General features: G+C 47.2%; 1 protein-coding gene across 1 annotated transcript in view; it reads left to right on the top strand.

Moving 5' to 3' along the window:
- Positions 1–6,287: 6,287 nt before the first annotated feature.
- The window catches only part of sdk2b (sidekick cell adhesion molecule 2b), a 47,593-nt gene continuing 33,880 nt past the window's right edge, over positions 6,288–20,000 (top strand). The window contains 6 exon segments of the mRNA XM_060037267.1: positions 6,288–6,854; positions 10,851–10,962; positions 11,893–12,083; positions 14,985–15,068; positions 16,240–16,434; positions 19,302–19,418. Coding sequence (XP_059893250.1) covers positions 6,638–6,854; positions 10,851–10,962; positions 11,893–12,083; positions 14,985–15,068; positions 16,240–16,434; positions 19,302–19,418 — 916 coding nt within the window. The 5' untranslated portion in view covers positions 6,288–6,637.

The raw sequence follows: 20,000 nt of genomic DNA, 5'->3' as shown, positions 1-20,000 counted from the left end.
CTGAGCAACCCGCTAAACAGCGGGCGAGCTGGTCTCTGTTTGAACTCTCTCTCTCTCTCTCTCTCTCTCTCTCTCTCTCTCTCTCTCTCTCTCTCTCTCTCTCTCTCTCTCTCTCTCTCTCTCTCTCTCTCTCTCTCTCTCTCTCTCTCTCTCTCTCTCTCTCTCTCTCTCTCTCTCTCTCTCCTCTCTCTCCTCTCTCTCTCTCTCTCTCTCTCTCTCCCTCCCTCTTCCTCTCCTCCTCCTCTGGTCACCTATTTATATTCTCTTCTTTCCCTGTGTTCGTTTTTTTCTTCATTTCACCACTTTCCTTTTGTCTGCGTGTCTCTGCTATGCGACCGCAGGCTGCAGCCACGGGGGTGACGTTGCCCTCCCACCCCCCCTTCTCCCGAGAGCCACTTGATCCCAGCGATATCTCTGGTCTCCTGGGTAGAGGGCTGGCAGGGGGGGGGGGGGGGGGGCAGCCCACCACTGCCATTTGTAGGGGGGTAATGAAGGTCTGTAGACTGGCTGGGCGGAGGTTAGGCGCCGCATGGCTCCAGTGGAGGAGAACGAACCTGACAAACTCAATTTCATCACCCCGTGTGTACCACGTACATGTGTTTGAGTGAGTGTGTGTGTGTGTGTATCATGTGTGTGTTTGTGTGTGTTTGTATACCACGTACGCATAGTCACGTACACACGTGTGGCGTGTGCCTGTGTGCGTGTGCCTGTGTGTGTGTGTGTGTGTGTGTGTGTGTGTGTGTGTGTGTGTGTGTGTGTGTGTGTGTGTGTGGTGTGTGTGTGTGTGTGTGTGCAGTAGTAGGCCCCATAGCTCTTCCAACACACTGCCACTGTGAACTACAGACTTGTAGCGTAAGCACACAGCTGGTGCTTCAGCAGTAACTTACTGGTAAACTGGCACAAATCACAGTTTATTTACAGATCTCCATCATTGCTGCCAACCCTAATTGCAGATTTCTTGCTATGCCCACATATTTTCGGAATACATATTCAAGCACTTTTGTTAGATTGATTCACTTTTTTTCTGGCAGGCTCTCCCATAATCAAACCATATTACAAATGTGTCTGTTATATTACCATGGTAACATTATAGTTAGCAGTTTAGATTGCTGTCAGATAAGTATCTAAAATATAATAGACATGAGCCTCTTTCACAAACCGGCCCGATACTGACATAAAACCGATGGTTCTTTGCCTGCTCCCTATGTGTAATGTATAAATGTATTGTCCCATTGAGCCCGTGTGTGAATAGAGCAGTTTGTTGTCCTGGGACTTCACAGTGACTAGATCCTGTTCTACATACTCCGGTACTGTAGGTTGCATTAAATGTGAAGAAGAAAAAGAGGAAGAACTCACCGCGTGCGTGGATGACATTTCGATTTCGACTGGCGCAATACAGGCGAAGATTATGATGATTTCGGCCGAGTCCCAAATTCATATAGCATTGATATCCAAGCATTAATCCTCATGGATGAGTCAGTAGTCTCGTCTGCAACCTTCAATGTGACGTAAACAAAACAGAGGGAATGCCAAAGCGTACTTGAGGTGTCACACCCTGCTTCCAGCCCACTATACCCAGAGGAAGGCAAGGTGGCAGCTGCCACACACCACCTAGGTGGCATTACCGGGCTCAGACGAAGGCCAGGACCCAGGTAGATGTTGTTAAGGCCATTTTATTAGCACAATGTTACCAGAAGAGTAGGTGTTAGCTGCCGAAATGACAGAGCTCTCCTTCAGTTTGCGGGGTGGAAGGCTGGTTTAGGTGTGCGGCCTCACCCGCCCTCAGACACTAATCAGTCTGTCTCGGGCCAGGTGAGGCAAACTCATACAATCCAAATAATATGGCTGTTCTAAGATTCCTTATGTGGTGGTTAAAAAGAAAACATTTTTCTCGTGACTTCTATTTGCCATAGCTTCAAAGATACAAAAAAAAGACGCCTAGTTTTGAAGTGCGGATCATACACCGGCATTTTATGTCAAAAAACGTCAATGTCATGCAAAGGGTCACAGTGGTCACAGTGCAGTGGGTGAGGACGGTTATATGATCACATCCAAGGTAAGGCTGGGCTCCAAGAGACAAAATAAAGAAAAAGAAGTTTGCAAGGTTATGTTATTTAGAGAGTAACATCTACACAGCAATAGCAAATAATGTATTAAATAATAATTAACAATTGAATGAAAGTTTATTGGACTACCTGCATAAAATAGCTTTTCTTTTGAAAAAAAATAATAATTGCAATGTAGTCAAATCCATGATTTTACTATTAAAAACTGAAGCATAACTGAACATTTTCAACTTGGATCAATCAGTAACTCCAAAATTGTATCTCTTCAATTAAATCGTGAAGAGCACCTCACACCAGAAAGCAGCATGCTTAAGCAGGCAGCTAGCTTACCTCTGGACAACAGGGTTCATTCAGAGTTTAAAGACGAAGAAGGGGCAGAAATAATATCAGCAGACAAACGAGTTAGAAATATTGGTTCCGGTGTCTTTGGTGAAAAGAAAATATCGAGTTCAATAATGAAAACTAAGATAGAAGTTATTTAAAGGTCCCATGGCATGAAAATGTCACTTCATGAGGTTTTCTAACATTAATATGAGTTCCCTAGGCTGCCTATGGTCCCCCAGCAGCTAGAAATGGTGTTAGGTGTAAAACAAGCACTAAATATCCTGCTCTGCCTTTGAAAAATTAAAGCTCAGACTTTCCGATTTCGAATGTGGCCCCATATGTCGTCATAAGGGGCCAGGTTACCTCCCCTTATCTGCTTTGCCCGCCCGGAGAATTTGGCCCGCCAATGAGACAATGAGCTGCGACTGTTTGTCTTGTTCTTTGTTAATTGGATAACCGTTCTGCTGTTGGTGTTATGACGCATGACACATCAGGTTCTCTGACGTCTCTGGTGTTTCCACAACGAGACTCGGAGTGGGGGTTATTATCTCAGCCGTGGTTGAGAAGGAATTGGGGGAAAGGAACTTTGACTTTGAGTCCCTGAAGTACATGAACTGCGACATGGAGTAGAAAGTGATTCTTGCCCGCGATTCTCTCCCGTTGGAGCCCTGCTGCCCGCTGCCCGCTCTCGAGAGATGGTGCTGCCTCGGCAGCGGACAGCGGGGCTCCGGCGGGAGACAATTGCGGTCAACAACTGCAGGCAGCAATCCCTTTCTCCTCCATGCCGTGGTTCAGTCTACTTCAGATTGATGTGGAAGTGGAAGAACCAGAGACGTCAGAGAACGTCTGGAGGCGCACACAGCTTTTGGGCTTGACAATATATATTATATGATATAGATATCTATGCATAATATGATATTATTTAGAGATAGAGCTCCAGGACACCTGCCGGAGCACCCGGAGTGTTCTACAATATTTACAGAACACAGCCAAAAGCTGTGTGCGCCTCGCCATTGTGATACAGCCACTGTAAACACGAGCCCATGGTACCGTGGCCGCAAGCGGCTCAGGGCTACACCCCCACCCTCCACCTTGACCTGCCTCTAAAAATTAATTTGTGGAAAGCTCATTGAGGGACTAGCTCGTAGTGGCTGTAATTCTGCACCAAGGCTGAATTTCTTGAACGTCTTCAAATACTGAATTAAGGGACCATTAACACCTATATATAAGCATCTTTAAAGTAGCATGTCATGGGACCTTTAAAGAAGTGTACAAACTTTCTTAGAAAACGCATTAGGAGATAAATGGAGACTCAGCATCCTCGTTCTCAGTTATCAAGTCCATCTATCTGCGTTGTCCCTTGATATGCCGAGATGGAGGATAATTAGCCTAATTTAACATTTTCGCTGCGCAGTTGGTTTTGAACGCCCCTAGCTTGTGTTTGAGGAAGATTAATCAGTGGATAAGAGTTCAGATGGACTGTACATGGCTCATAGTGGAAACGTTACTTTTGGCTCACCACTGAACCAAGCTTCATTAGAAGTTCAGCAAGAGGAACAAGTAGGGGGTGTTATTGAAGTCCATGAGTAATGGTAAACTGTGTGTAATGCGTGTGCGTGTGAAGAGTCTGCATCTTTTCATACCACTGAAAACCAGAGATGAATCTAGATGGTCAGCGAGTCATTTTAATGGCTCCTAGGCATCGTTAGCTTAGCATTTATCTCAAAGTTTAGCCACAACTGTCGTTGGTTTTATCAGAAGGGGCGAGAGCTCAAGAAGTTGAACCCAGTTGAACCCTGCTCTCTCCCTTTAAAAAAAAAATGAAAAAAGAAATCTCCCTGGAATCACCTGGATTTCATTTAGTGGCTCCAACACTCCGTGGCCCGGCCCGGAGTCCCGGAGGGAGATCCATAATTCATGCCCGGGCATCCCGGATGTCAACGTGTCGGCGAGCTAGTATTAAATATTTACAGCAGATCATAAGCCACAGCCATTGAGGCCTGCCAGCCTCCTTCAGAAGAACTGTTTTCTGCCAGTGCCTTGCAGGAGGAATCCCAAATGAGCCCCCATCCCAGACCTGCCTCAGACATATTTGAAAATCAATCAGTCCGAGGATCGGCGAACCCAGTAAGTCAACGTGGGCTCTCACAGCCAGAGGAAGCCGCGCTGGGCTGATGTACTGACCTCTTTTTGGGTTAGCCACGATGCTAGTACCGCGCTAACGTATTCAAGGGAAAAGTGAATGCGTTGACTTCACGCGTCAATGCCTCGGCATGACTCCACCATTGATAGATCAAACGCTGTGGGTTGTTTATTTATCTATTGATATTTCATTCCATTCAAGTGGGTTTCGGGGGGATGCTATTTTTCCGATTTTGCCGGATAAAGTCTAGGGCTGTCGATTGAGGGAGGTCATTGACATTGATTCAATGAAAAGTCAAAAAGACACTCGGGCCGAGATAGCGCTGAGAGCGCGGCAGCGGTTGATTTGTTCAACTGAGCGCTGCGCCCCGCGTTTCATCTCCAGAGCGAGCCGTTTTTGCGTCGGCACTCGAGGCCTTGTTGTAGGCCGACTCTTTCACTCTCTACAGCCTGGGAAGAAGCACGTGTTTTCTGGTGGGAAAAAAACAGTATGATAATGTTTTTTTCATTTTTTTCCGATTTCTGTTTTCTCGTTTGAATAACTTGTTTTCCCAGAATGCCCTATAAATGTTAAGAACTTCAGGATGTGTTTTCACTGCGTGTAAACAGCTGTTTGCTGTCACACTATTTCTATTTAATTTATATAAATACAATATATGATTACATTTTGCTCTCTTCATTCAAAGAAGGTTGTTTCCACAAGGAGCACTTATAACTGTGTCAGTTTCAGGACAGAATACTAAATAGCACTTCCATGGGACTACAACAGAGAAGAAGATGATGGTGTGTGTGTGTGTGTGTGGGGGGGGGGGGTGGGGGTGGGGGTGGGGGTGTAGAATAAGATTGAATAAAGATAAAGAATAAAGAAAGAAACAAAGCTACAAAGAAATAAATTATGAAAGAAGGAAGGGGAGAGGCAGCGGGAAGGTGTGGGTGCGGAGCTCCGTGGAGAGTCAGCCATCTTCCTCCTGGGATGGTCAAAGAGCCACCTGATAAGAAGAAAACCACATTGATTGTCGGGAGGCTCTGATAGGCCGACGGGGGAAGACAGAGAGGACCGGTCGCCAAGGAGACGAGAAGGAGTGAGATTTGAGGGAAAGACTTAATGGAGACGTATCGGGGATTGATTCGTCCTGGCCCCCCCCCACACACACACACACACACACACACACACACACACACACACACACATACACACACACACACACACACACACACACACACACACACACACACACACACACACACACACACACACACACACACACACACACACACCTGCTAAGCAAATGGATTCCGGCCATCTCTTGTCTTTTTTTCCCGCCACATTTCAGCAAGCGACGGCATTTTTTCCCCAGAATATTATTTTATTGTTCCACACTGGCCCCTTGACAAAACACATTAGAGCGCGTCCGCCCCTCAATAGGCGGGGAATGCAAACGAGCTGTGAACGTTTATGGTTGTCAACCTGGACGTCTATATCGGTGGACTGGTCTGCCACAGAGAGGAGCGGAATGGAGCAGCGTCGTCAATATCCTGAGCACATTAACAAAAAAGATCAAGCCCGTTTGCTCACACATGTTTAATCAATACGCCGTCACTTGAACTGCACAATTACTGCCTGAAAATATCTAATGCCTTCAGCTCGGCCAGGGAGCGAGTCGATGGCAGAGCATTACGACGTTCTTGTTTTGTTGTGATTAGAGCGGCTCTACACATGAAAACACGTACTGCATAGAGACGGGGGGACGGGGGGACGGGGGGGGGGGAGAACCGTGAAGGTTTTCCTTAAACACATTTTATTTCATGTGGAACATGGACGCACTGCTTTTTTATTGATCGCTTAAAGGGTGTTTGCGTTTGAATCTTTCATCCGGATTTACCAATATGGGTTTTTGAATTCATGTACCGTGTGCTGTAATCTGACACTATACTTAACATAAAGTGCGAATGTCCTGTGTATCCACTCTGCTCCTATGTGAATTAATAAGAACGACATTGTGCACTATGCTTCCTATGCCCATGACATTTCATTTTGAATGCTTCTTCTCTTACTTTCACTTTGATTTCCCTTGACTCGCTGACCTCTGCAAAACGTCGATACAATGAAACCAAATAGCATGAAAACCGCCCGTCTTTATGTGAAGAGGAAACCTGAGTGTGTGTCCCCGTGTCCTCCTCTCCCCAGCGCCATCACACTGGAGAACACGCTGGTCATCCTGTCCACCGTGGCGCCCGACGCCGGGCGCTACTACGTCCAGGCGGTCAACGACAAGAACGGCGAGAACAAGACCAGCCAGCCAATCACCTTGTCTGTGGAGAGTGAGTAGCGCAGATGCACCACGCATGGGGAATGAATAACGAAACATACACGCTATGGTTATGGTGTATAGGTCATGGTTGTGGCTATGGGCGCTGTTGTGTGTAGGTTGGATTAGGTCACAGCTAATCATCATTTGATCTGGGTAACTTTGTTAAAGGTAATTGGTTTTGGTTTGTGTTGCTGGGGAGATTTTTTTAAGGCCATGATCCATGTTTAATGCATGGATTATGCACGATGCCTCGGCTGGAATATCAACAAACTAGTCTCGGGTGCTTTTGCAAGGAAATCATGAACTAGTAAAATCATTCAATTATATATGTGCAATACAGACAGACAGACATAGGGGCAATGCCAGCGATGAGCAGTTTTTCAATAGTTATCAATAATATCATGAACTGCTCCCACTTTGAACCAAGAGACTCTATTACTCTATAATACATTTGGAAATTGCGGCTGGCAAAGTAGTTCAGCAGAGTGAATTACGACTGCAAACTAAACAGAGTCAATATTGCGCGATGCTCAATAGGGATATTAGTGTGGAATTGACTGAGAAAAAGCCCAGGTACCGGCTGAAATATTGGAGGCCCGTTGATAATACTAGACCTGAGGCAATCGCACACACACACACACACACACACACACACACACACACACACACACACACACACACACACACACACACACACACACACACACACACACACACCCATACACACACACACACACACACACACCAATACACCTCCACCCATACACACACACCCATACACATCACACACACTGACACACATACACCAATGCATGTATACAGTTCATATATAAATACAGCCGCACACGTCCCTTATGCAGGTGTAAATGAGCATCGTGCACCCATATCTAACACACACACTCAGGGACCGATGGCGTGAATTAATCAGCTTGTTCGGCAAACAAACACACACACACGCACGCACGCACGCACGCACGCACGCACGCACGCACGCACGCACGCACGCACGCACGCACGCACGCACACACACACACACACACACACACACACACACACACACACACACACACACACACGAACACGCACGCACGCACGCACACACACACACACACACACACACACACACACACACACACACACACACACACACACACACACACACACACACACAGTGAGCGGCCCGTTTAACCCGTGCGTCGCTGCTTCCCAGTAGTCTGATCGTATGCATTCCCTCCATGCGCCCCGTGTGTGTGCATGTTTATGCTCCCCGCCCCAGTGTGCGCCCGGTGTCGGTGTCCTGGTATCTGTGTGCAGCAGCAGCAGCTCCACCTGCGAGCACGGCCACCTGACACTGTCACCATGTCCCCTGGGCCTCCCCCCCACCCCTCCACCAGACACAACCAAGGGGCCCGCGACCAGTGCCTTAGAGGCGGGGGGACAGATACAGAGGCATCACCACGATGGGGGGAGGAGGATAGGGAATGAGAGGATATGAAGAATACTCTGTGATGGGCTTTTACCTTCGCAGTGAAGCCACATTTAAATGTATAAAGGGTTTGAATGGATTGGATTAAAAATACAAAATAATCCACTTCCTGCCAGGAAACAGAAGGCTGTTCCTATTCTAGTGTATTTGTTGTGTCGAATTTCTTTCCCCTCAATTCCCCTGTCTTGCAGAGTGACTTTTCCCACTGCACGGCAGTTTGTTTTTGAGTATGCATGCATATGTTATGTAGAGCGATGTAGGATTGTTTTTCAGTCGGTGCAAGGTAGAATTTAGTCTCTTTTGTGTTTTGAGTTTTATGCATGTGGGTGTTTTTGTGTGTGTGTGTGTGTGTGTGTGTGTGTGTGTGTGTAGGTACGTGTGTATAAATGTGTGAACATGATTTTTTTTGTACTTGTCTGTATGTGTGCAGGTGTGTGTGTGTGTTTGTGTGTGTGTGTGTTTGTGTGTATGTACGTGTGTATATCTGTGTGAACATGCAGGTGTTTGTACTTGATTGTGTGTTTGTGTGTGTGTGTGTGTGTGTGTGTGTGTGTGTGTGTGTGTGTGTGTGTGTGTGTGTGTGTGTGTGTGTGTGTGTGTGTGTGAACATGCATTTTTTTTGTACTCATGTGCGTATCTGCACGTGTGTGTGGGTCTGTGTTTGTGTATGTGTCAATGAAGTGAATAGTACAGTGTATAGCTGTGTGAACATGCAAGTTTTTGTACTTGTGTGTGCGTGTGTATGTGCGTGCGTCTGTGTCTGTGTTCTTGTGTGTGTGTTTCTTGTTGCCTCTGTGCATGCACGTGCGCGTGTGTCTGCATGGCGTGTCCAATGGTCCAGAATTACCCAGATAGAGCCATGACAGCCTTTCAAAGCCCTTCCTCTGACACACGCCAGCCGTGCACACTCCCGGGGGTGTGTGTGCACCCTCCTCCCGGACAGGGGTGCGGGATTGATGGATCAATGTGTGTTTATCAGAGACGTGATGCCTCTCAAGCCGTCTTCATACCCGCCATAGGCTGTTCCCGCGGCGACAGCGGCCGCGCACCTCATTCACAGACGCACAGGCACACACCTGCGCCTGCGCACACACTCGTTGCACGCACACAGGTTGCCTGGACGGTGTGTTTTCCATTTCTCATTCCGTTCCGCATGACACAGTGCACATCTTATTGCGGGGAACCGGAGCTGTCCTGTTGCGTTCAGCTCGGTTCCTGAGCAGGTGGTCGCCGTAAGCAACCGTCTTTTTTTCCAATTTCATTGGAATCCACTCCACTACTGTTGAGAATTAAAAGGACTAGTGCGATGCCCGTTTCAAAACCCTGCCGGTTTCGGAACGGGCAGATTGCTTCGCTTCATTGGGGTTCTCAGCAATACACCCGCCAATTCTGAAGTCGATCGGATGAACGGTTGTCGAGAACAGACAGACGGACCGACTGAAGACAGAGAATCCTCTAATTAGTTAGATTAGATGTCACTAAAAGAAAGTAGGATGCAAAGTACACCCTGTACTCAATCTTTGAGTGTAGTGGTTTTCAAACTGTGCTATTTTATTTATTTTTGTTACACAGAATAATAATTTCTTATTCTTCATACGGTAAGATAAGTGTATTGCTATTCATACAGCTTATGTATTAGATGTGTGCGTCCTGGGCAATGTGTGAAATACCCAGTGTGAATCGCCGTAGCGCTGCCGGCGGAACAAAAGTAACAAGTCTAAACTGAATTAACGATCTCATATTGGAGAGGTCCTCATACGCTGATCTTTATACACTTGTATTTAGTTTCCATTTTTCGGTCCGGACCTCGGGGAACTCATTGCTGGCTACGGGCATGCCCCTAGTTACTATTATTTGGCCTTTTTGGATCCAAAATTATCTTAATAATGAACTTTGTTTTCTTTTTGACATGTTTGCAGCAAACTACTGAATCCGTATAAGTAATTATTTCCAGAATGGAGGACCTCCAGCCCCAGTGCGCAGCGCAGTTCATACCGACGTTGGGTCTTGTGATGTTGGCTTGTTTTGTAACGCAACTAGGAAGCACTGAAGACAGCAATGTAGATCTGTGTTAAGGAGGGCAGAAGAGGAATGTGGGAAGACAGTGTATGGTGATGGTCATCGATCACAGTCAACATCGTTATCTTTACTCTTCTTGCTGTCATTTTTAGAAAATACTGAGACGCCACAGATCCTCTTCGCCATTTTATGAAATTCTTCTTCTGCCTGTCTGATTTTTCCAGATGCCCCCACAATCATGCAGTTGAGGCTTTCAGGGGGTCTCAAGTGTCAATCAGTGGGGCTCGGCCCAAGAGAAGCCCCCCCTTATTTCGCACCCTTTAATTATATGCTGAACCCAGTATATGTCTGTCGATGAATTAAATGACTTGTTTGACCTTTGTGTGTGTGTGTGTGTGTGTGTGTGTGTGTGTGTGTGTGTGTGTGTGTGTGTGTGTGTGTGTGTGTGTGTGTGTGTGTGTGTGTGTGTGTGTGTGTGTGTGTTTGCGTGTGTGTGTTTAGATGTGGGAGGTCCAGCAGACCCCATTGCCCCCACCATCATCATCCCTCCCAGGAACACCAGCGTGGTCACCGGGACCTCGGAAGTCACCATGGAGTGTGTGGCCAACGCCAGGTTAGCACCCGTGCTCCACCTGAACCCTGTGGTACCCAAACGCTGTGTTGCCCTACTTCTGTTGTCCACTAGCCTAGCTGTACCCTACCCCACCTATATCTTATCCCACCTGTACCCTAACCCAGCTGGCCCCTACCCCACCCTTACCCTACCCCAGTTGTACCCTACCCTACCTGTACCCTAACCCAGCTGGCCCCTACCCCACCCTTACCCTACCCCAGCTGTGCCCTACCCCACCTGTACCCAAACCTGCCTGTCCCCTACCCAACCTTTACTGGCACAGCTCTATCCCACCCCCTCACCAAAAAACACAATTTACATCGTAAGACCTAGTTTATATCTCATGCCGTGGGTTTCCATGTGCTCTCTCTAGTAACGGAAGGGGAAATAAAAACTCCCTCTGCCTTTGGTTCCACTTGAGTGTTTTCCCAGCCTGTGGGATGACATTTCAGTGGCTTTTTTCCTCAACCGTCATGAAAAGTAGAGCATTAAATGTGTTTATTTATTCATTTCGCATAATATGTATCCACACCTCTCCTCCTCCAAAAAGAAGAACAGTAAATACCATGAATACCTAGGAAAACCGGCTCACTTTGGGCATGAATACTTGCAATAACACCCGTACATGAATTTGCATGTATTAGGGTTCTAATGGTTTCTGAGACATATTTTTATCCTATTTGGTTCAGAGGTGTCACTGCTGTTTTTACATGCATCGTATTTTGGGTGATTATACGATTAATAAACCCGATTATTATCTGTTAAGCAGTTTGAACCTTCTAATATGAATAGTGCTGTAAAAACAATGTATTATTCATTATATTACCCAATCCCGGCGGCCGAAGTGGGATCGAACACCCAACCCTCGGTACACTCGCACCATGCTCCTCCAGCGCGTGTCTCACTGTTTCCCGCTCTATCACCTCACAGGCCGCTCATCAAACTGGGCATCTCGTGGCGGAGGAACGGCGTGCTGGTGACCTCGGGCCTGAGCGACTACAACCGGCGTCTGACGGTGCTGAGCCCGGCGGCGAGCGACGCGGGATTCTACGAGTGCGAGGCCACGCTGCGGAGTAGCAGCGTGCCCTCCGTCAGCTCCGGCGCCTTCCTGCACGTGCTCGGTAGGGAGGGAGGGCCGTGGGGGCGCGGTCACTGATAGATGGGGGCAGGGTCATTGGAATAGGGGGGCGTGGTCACTGAGAGATGGAGGCAGGGTCATTGGGAGAGGGGGGTGTGGTCACTGATAGATGGGGGCAGGGTCATTGGGAGAAGGGGGCGTGGTCACTGATAGATGGGGGCAGGGTCATTGGAAAAGGGGGGCGCGGTCACTGAGAGATGGGGGCAGGGTCATTGGGAGAAGGGGGCGTGGTCACTGATAGATGGGGCAGGGTCATTGGAAAAGGGGGGCGCGGTCACTGAGAGATGGGGGCAGGGTCATTGGGAGAGGGGGGTGTGGTCACTGATAGATGGGGGCAGGGTCATTGGGAGAAGGGGGCGTGGTCACTGATAGATGGGGGCAGGGTCATTGGGAGAAGGGGGCGTGGTCACTGATAGATGGGGGCAGGGTCATTGGAAAAGGGAGGCGCGGTCACTGAGAGATGGGGGCAGGGTCATTGGTAGAGGGGGGCGTGGTCACTGAGAGATGGAGGCAGGTTCATTGGTAGAGGGGGGCATGGTCACAGAGAGATGGGGCAGGGTCACTGAGAGATGGGGGCAGGGTCATTGGTAGAGGGGGGCGTGGTCACAGAGAGATGTGGCAGGGTCATTGAGAGAGGGGGTTGGGTCATTGAGATAGGGGGCGTGGTCATCAAGAGAGGGGCGGGGACTTTGAGAGAGGGGGTGGGGTCATTGAGATCGGGGGGGTGGTCATTGAGGTCAGGGGCGGGGTCATTGGTGATAGGGGGATTTGGTCAGTGAGACTAGGCGAGGCCGATGAGAGTGGGAGTGTGGTTGGTGGGAGTGGGTGTGGTTTATCGAGAGAAGGCATGGCCCATTTTAGGGGGGGTGGTCGGTGAGAAGAGGTACGGTCATTGTGCGATAGGGCGTGGCAAATAAGATGGGTCTGGTTAGGTATAATGGGCGTGGTCATTTTGAGATTGGGTGTGGTCAAATGACAGGTGCCAGGGTGCCTTTATACACCTGCCTAAATTATTTTCCATTGCCATTTACATTGAGGGAATTTAGCAGAAGCTTTTATCCAAAGCGTCTTCAATAAGTACATTTGTCAGAAGAAAGGAAAACAATGTATCGCTGCTGGTAGAGTACAGATATTCATGGAGCAAATGCCAAGCACGTACAATCGCTAGGTTAAGCCATTCTCCGTATACACAATACACTATTGAAAGTACTATTTTTAAGTGCCAGGGCGTACATCATACAATAAGTCTGTATATTAAGTGCCAGGACGTGCAACATACAACATACATAGCTGTTCCTTAATGACATTTATCTGAAATCACTTCCTGTCCGGTTGGATACATGTACTAATTTACTAAACAGTCACGTAGGATTGCGCATGGCTAACACTTACACAATCTCTATGATCACGCTCTTACGGATAGAAAAGTGATGCATGATAGTCCTGCCATCCGTCAGAAGCTGTAGATCATTTTAACTCAAGGATTTCACCATCAACATGTCACGTCCTTTATGCCAGCCAAAGGAACTCATGACATTAACATGACGTGAATAGACGTACAGACGTATACTTCGGAATAAATTGAACCAGAGATGCTTACAATTCACATTCTCTTGGGTCTTTTGAGTAGAAAGTGCATCTGTTGTGTGTTTTCCTTTGACTTCCTTCCACAGATTACCTTTAATTATGCCACCATTTAAAAAATGCCTTCAAAACAGAGCCGAGTTGTTTTAATTTGCAGTGAAATACCGGGGGGGGGGATAACGTAGTTCATACATAGGAACACAGACTTGACTCAGGCAGTCCCAAAACTTTTGTGGAGCGTCATCAAAGTGCACTCATTGGAGCGCACAGATGGCATCACTTTGCACTGAACAATATATGACGACCAAAATAAAAATTTGACACAGCATTCGGGCGGCGCTGTGAAATCGCCCAGCCGCTGGGTCCTCAGGGTGAAGCTGCTGAACTGTAGTAATGATGTGCGCAAATTGAATGTCGTGTTGGCAATCACACAAAGCCAACTGGGGATACGCTACTGTAATATATGTAATCTTTAATGTATTTCTGTAATATATCAGTGGCTAAGTATTTGTGGCAATCCCAGACATCGCAGGCTAATGTGGAAAAAGAAGATAGGAAAACACACGATGAATCGTTTCATGGCTAAGAGGCATTTTCATTACGTTGTTGGGCACTGTGATGTGTGCACTACGGCGGAAGTCATATCCGAGGATGTGCGGCGAAGGGAGGAGGAGGAAAAGGGAAGGTTGTCATTGGCTTGAAATAGAAAGGGAGAGGAAGTGAGGGAAAAGTTGAATAGGATTGCTTCGGTCACTTTTATTTTATGTGGCTGAAAGTCTTTGAAGTTTTCAAAGGGAAGAATGTGTTTCAAACACCAGGTGTTCTCACGTGTGTCTTTGATGAGGGAGCCTGCTCAGACGTAGTCGCCGACCTCGAGGGCATCGCCGTCAAAGACACAACAGTTTGTCGCCGTTTACAAATTAACGGCGGAGTGTGGGGACGAAACGCACCGTGTGTATCAAGGCAGCAACTGCGCCTCTTTTGTGTTCGGTCCCACGGTTGGGACGTCACTTCGATTCCCGAACACGAGAAAAATGGGTCACTTCCCCCTCTTTGCGTCAGAAAAACTCATAGCTCTCCTATCACTCTCCTGAATAATCCCCTCCCATGCCAATTTCCTTTTCGCATTATCCACCAGCTGATGTTATCGTCAGTGTACAAACAGGCCTTTTTGTATCCATACAAAGAGTATTAGAGTGCCCATCGATCGCATCATCGTGTTACTGTAATCCTGTTACTGATATGACGCTGCCCGTCTCTTCCTGCCCGTTCCCTCCGCGGCCCCGTCTCCACCAATCAGAGCCTCCGCAGTTTGTGAAGGAGCCGGAGAGACACATCACCGCCGAGATGGAGAAAGTGGTTGACATCCCGTGCCAAGCTCGAGGTAAGGCCTGCGTTATGTGGGTTTTTTACGTATGCGTGTGTGTGCATGTGTGTGTGTGTGTGCCTCTGTGTCAGTGACTGTGTCAATGTGCCTGCGTGTGTGTCTCTTTGTGTTTGTGTGTGTGTGTGTGTGTGTGTGTGTGTGTGTGTGTGTGTGTGTGTGTGTGTGTGTGTGTGTGTGTGTGTGTGTGTGTGTGTGTGTGTGTGTGTGTGTGTGTGTGTCTATTCGTGTGTGTGTGTGTGTGGGTCTGTTTATGGGAGTGTGTGTGTGTGTGTTGGGTGTCTGTTTATGGGATTGTGTGTGTTTGTGTGTGTGTGTGTGTGTGTGTGTGTGTGTGTGTGTGTGTGTGGGTGTGTGTGTGTGTGTGTGTGTGTGTGTGTGACGTGTGTGTGTGTGTGTGTGCGTGCGTGTGTGTGTTTATATAATAGGGGCAGGGTCAATGAGCCGCGCTGAGGAGAGTATAGCATTTCCAGAAAATCATTAGGGTAATCCATCCGACATAGTAAGTTGAACAGAGAGCAGGTGTAATCACTGTGAAAAAATCTCTTTAATGTGGAAGGGAGGGGTTCCACATGAGCCAAATTTAAATGCAGGACAAAATATCGATTAGAAAATAATGATTAAATATACAAACTGGATGGATAGATATTAAAACATATAAATTCTGTATCCATTTCCGGCACTCAGGCGAGTGGCAGCCTAGACGGTAACTATGTCCATTTCCTTTGGTATTAAAGTCTCTTTCCATCTATCTATCTATTATAGATAGATGGCAATATACAGTATGTACATAGAGACACACAGCCGGTAGACAGACGGATAGATCAGAAAACACCTATTGACATACAGACAGAGAGATGATAGACAGAGAGAGAGAGAGATGAGAGACACACAGAGGGATGACAGACACACAGACAGAGATGAGAGACACACAGACAGAGGGATGAGAGACACACAGACAGAGAGATGAGAGACACAGACAGACTCACAGACAGAGAGATGAGAGACACAGACAGAGGGATGAGAGACACACAGACAGAGAGATGAGAGACACAGACAGACTCACAGACAGACTCACAGACAGAGAGATGAGAGACACACGGACAATAATAAACAGACATATCGATAGATGGACAGAGAGATGGACACAGCTCTGCTCTGTGTTCTTCAGGAGTGCCGTCTCCAGACATGGTGTGGTACAAGGACGCGGTGCCCATCAGCCCGGTGAAGATGCCCAGGTACCGGGTTCTGGCGGGCGGGAGCCTGCAGGTCAACGGCCTCCTGCCCGACGACACCGGCATGTTCCAGTGCTTCGCCAGGAACCCGGCCGGAGAGGTCCAGACCAACACCTACCTGGCCGTGACCAGTGAGTCCATGTTCGCTCCGCCTTCGTCTTCTTCTTCGTCGTCTTCTTCTTCGTCGTCATCTTCTTCGTCTTCTTCTTCTTCTTCTCCTACTTCTTCTTCTTTAAGATTAAATGGGGGGTTAGTTAACCTTCCATTTTAGCAGGAGAACTCCCTCCTTGAGTAAAACAAATGGGAACCCAGTCATGACAGCCACAAACCTTTAGAAGAAACCGACCCATTGGGTTCCATAGGAGCAGTTTAGATGGGCGTGGTCAGACTTGATCCAAAACTACGTCTTGCTCGCTTTTTGCCAGGGTGAGCAGCCAATGGAAAACCACCACTCTGCCAAAAGTTGAAAATAGTAGACTCATTGGGCCCTAATTTAACGGTCTGAAACGCAAGTGAGAAGCGCTAAGCGCAGGTAGCTTTGTGGGTGGTTCTATGGCTACGTTGCTATTTTACCGGCGCACGGCGCAAATTTCAAAAAGGGTTGGTCCGAAGTACGGGTAGTCTAAATACCCGTAGGTGTGGTTTGGGCGTAACGTGCAATAAACCAATGAGAGTGCCATCTCCCATCCCCTTTAAGAGCCATGAGCGCATTTGAATCTGACAAGTTGATATTTTGACGTTTGCAGTCCCCGATGAGACAGATGCATAACCACATGAATTTCAAACTTCAAATGGCTCAGTTTATGCCCAAATAATATGGCCTAATTCACACATGGAATAGCGTTTTCTTCCACAACTTCAGAAATACTGAGTCCTCAAATACATTTCGCCAAATAAAACTTAACACACACATGATATGCGGTAACTGGGGTTCTATTTAATGATATACGCAATACATTAACAAACATCGTTACTTACCAGTATTTTATGCATTATCGTTATCGACTTGTGTTCCTAATATGCATGTGTCCCCCCGTTAATTTACATTGCGGTGGAGGGAAAAAAACGCTCTGTGCCAGTTGCAAATTAGAAACGACCCATGCGTCAGTGTAGAAAGTCAATTGCGCCGGATGTCAATAGGGCCCATTGTGTTTTACATAATTTACCCCGTTTAACAGCCTTATATGTTTTTGTCAAAAATAGCATAGAAATGCTTACCAACCCTTTTGGAGTCCCAAACGGAAACATTTCAACGGGCGGTGGGGGGGGGGGGGGGGGGGTGTTTGCGGCACCTCGTTAACACGAGAGACTTGATAGGAGCAGCAATGTGTAAGACATAACACTGAGACAATACAGGCACGTGACTGGAAAATCGACTCAATTGTAAAACACAACACTCCGAGAAATACAGACATGTGACAGGAGGATGGACCCAATTACCTGCCTTGACTGATCTGAGCGTCATTGCAGTCATCTCTGGATGAAAGTGTCTGCCGGATAACCGAATAGAAATGTCCTTAGTTTTTGCTTTTGAAACAAGCCTGTGGCGTCTCTGCATGAAAGAGCACCACTGCAATTACCGTGTTGTGAGCGAAACGTGTTGTTGTTTTTGTGATGTTTTATGCTTGTTTGAAATAAATTGTGCCTTATTGTCTTTGATATAATCAAGAAAATGTCTTTAGTTGCTAATCAACAGAAAACAAAATTTTTTGGTCATATTTCAGGGAGTAATTATTTTTCATATTGCATGAGAAATGTCTTGGTATCCTCCATTTATATAAATATCTGATTTATTTAATTGAATCCACTTTTAATCAACGCGATCAATGACTTATTTTCATTAAGGGTTACATCATTGTTCACGCGTAGGCGTCTTGTGACTCGCTCTCAATCTTTCCTACTCTCTATCTTGTATCTAGTCTCTCTTCTTGCTCGACCCCTGTCTCTCGACCTCTGTGCCCCTCTCCTGCTGCCTTGCTCTCCATCTCTCTCCGTCTCTCTGTCTCTCTATCTCTCTCTTGGATTCCATCTCATCTTCTACCTTTCCTCCAACTATTCATCTCTCTCTACTACACTCTCCCTTCTCCACCCTCTCCCCCCCCCCCCCCCCCCCCCCAACCCCCACACACACACACTCTCACACACACACACACACACACACACACACTCACACACACACACACACACACACACACACACACACACACACACACACACACACACACACACACACACACACACACACAAACACACACATGTACGTCCTTCATTCCCATTTGAGTGATAGAACTCATTGCCATTCCATAATGGGATCACATTTTCCCATTTCACGAGCGGGGATTTTAGTTTTCTTTTTACTATCATCTCCTTCTCTTTCTATCATCCTCTCCTTCTTCCGAGTTCTCTATTTTTTCTTTATCCCAGACGCCTCTGCACATATATCCAAACGACCTGCACACACACACACACATACCATACACAAACACACACACACACACACACAAGGATATACTCTATCATAATAGTGGGGCTGCTAGGGGTTAGGGCGTGGAGGTGACGGCTGTCCCCTCCTGCAGAGCTAAAAGGGATAAAGCATGGGCTGAATGGTGGTCCGGCAGGTTGCCACGGACAACGCATGCATTTGAGTTTCCTCCGGGCTTCTGCTAAACATCTTGAACTCAGCCCCCTCAGACTGACCACGCACTCAATTGTTTGGTTATGACTGCTTTCATTTGATTACTGATTGTGTGTTTCTGTGTCTGTGTGTGTGTGTTTGTGTGTGTGTGTGTGTGTGTGTGTGTGTGTTTTGTATGTGTGTGTCTCTGCGTGTGTGTATGTGTGTTTCTGTGTTTGCGTGTGTGTATGTGTGTCTGTCCATGCGTGTCTGTGTGTATATCTGTTTATGTGCACGTGTGTGTGTGTGTGTGTGTGTGTGTGTGTGTGTGTGTGTGTGTGTGTGTGTGTGTGTGTGTGTGTGTGTGTGTGTGTGTGTGTCCAGGTATTGCTCCCAACATTACAACCGGACCCTCTGACAGCACGGTGATTGATGGGATGTCTGTGATCCTGCACTGCGAGACCTCCGGAGCCCCCAGACCTGCTATCACCTGGCAGAAAGGTCGGTGCACCCACACACACATAAACCTTTAAACACACACACACACACACACACACGCGCATGTGCGTACACACAGACACATAAACACACTAACACTCACAACTCAGCCACGCTCGGTACATGCGCACACACAATCACATGCACACACATACACACGCATACACAGACTCATACACTTTCTCTCTCTCTCTTACACACACACACACACATAAACACACACCCTCAAGCAAACATGCTCCTCACACAAACACACACACAAACACAAACAGAGAATCAGAGCAATACATTCGTTTTGTGGATTAGGAGTTTGTGTGATGTATTATGCGCAGTGCATTCTATAGTTTTGCAGCTTATTGTATTAAGCCTTTTGATTCAAGGCGTGCGGTTTAATCTCCTTCTGTGCTGCTCTGTCAGTTGCCCCAATCTGCATATGGAGTTTTTATTAGAACTTTCCCATTAGCGGCTCAAGTAAACACTAATGCTACTCTGTGTCCTCATTTGGCTGTGTTATTTCATAAAACAGGCACGCGCCGCCTCTCACTTAAACACACACACACACACACATTCAGGCACACACCCTGA

This window comes from Gadus macrocephalus, chromosome 18 (genome assembly GCF_031168955.1).
Source record: "Gadus macrocephalus chromosome 18, ASM3116895v1".
In the NCBI taxonomy this organism is placed as follows: Eukaryota; Metazoa; Chordata; class Actinopteri; order Gadiformes; family Gadidae; genus Gadus; species Gadus macrocephalus.
Note: the sequence above shows the minus strand (reverse complement) of the source record. Positions and strands in the feature narration are given on the sequence as shown.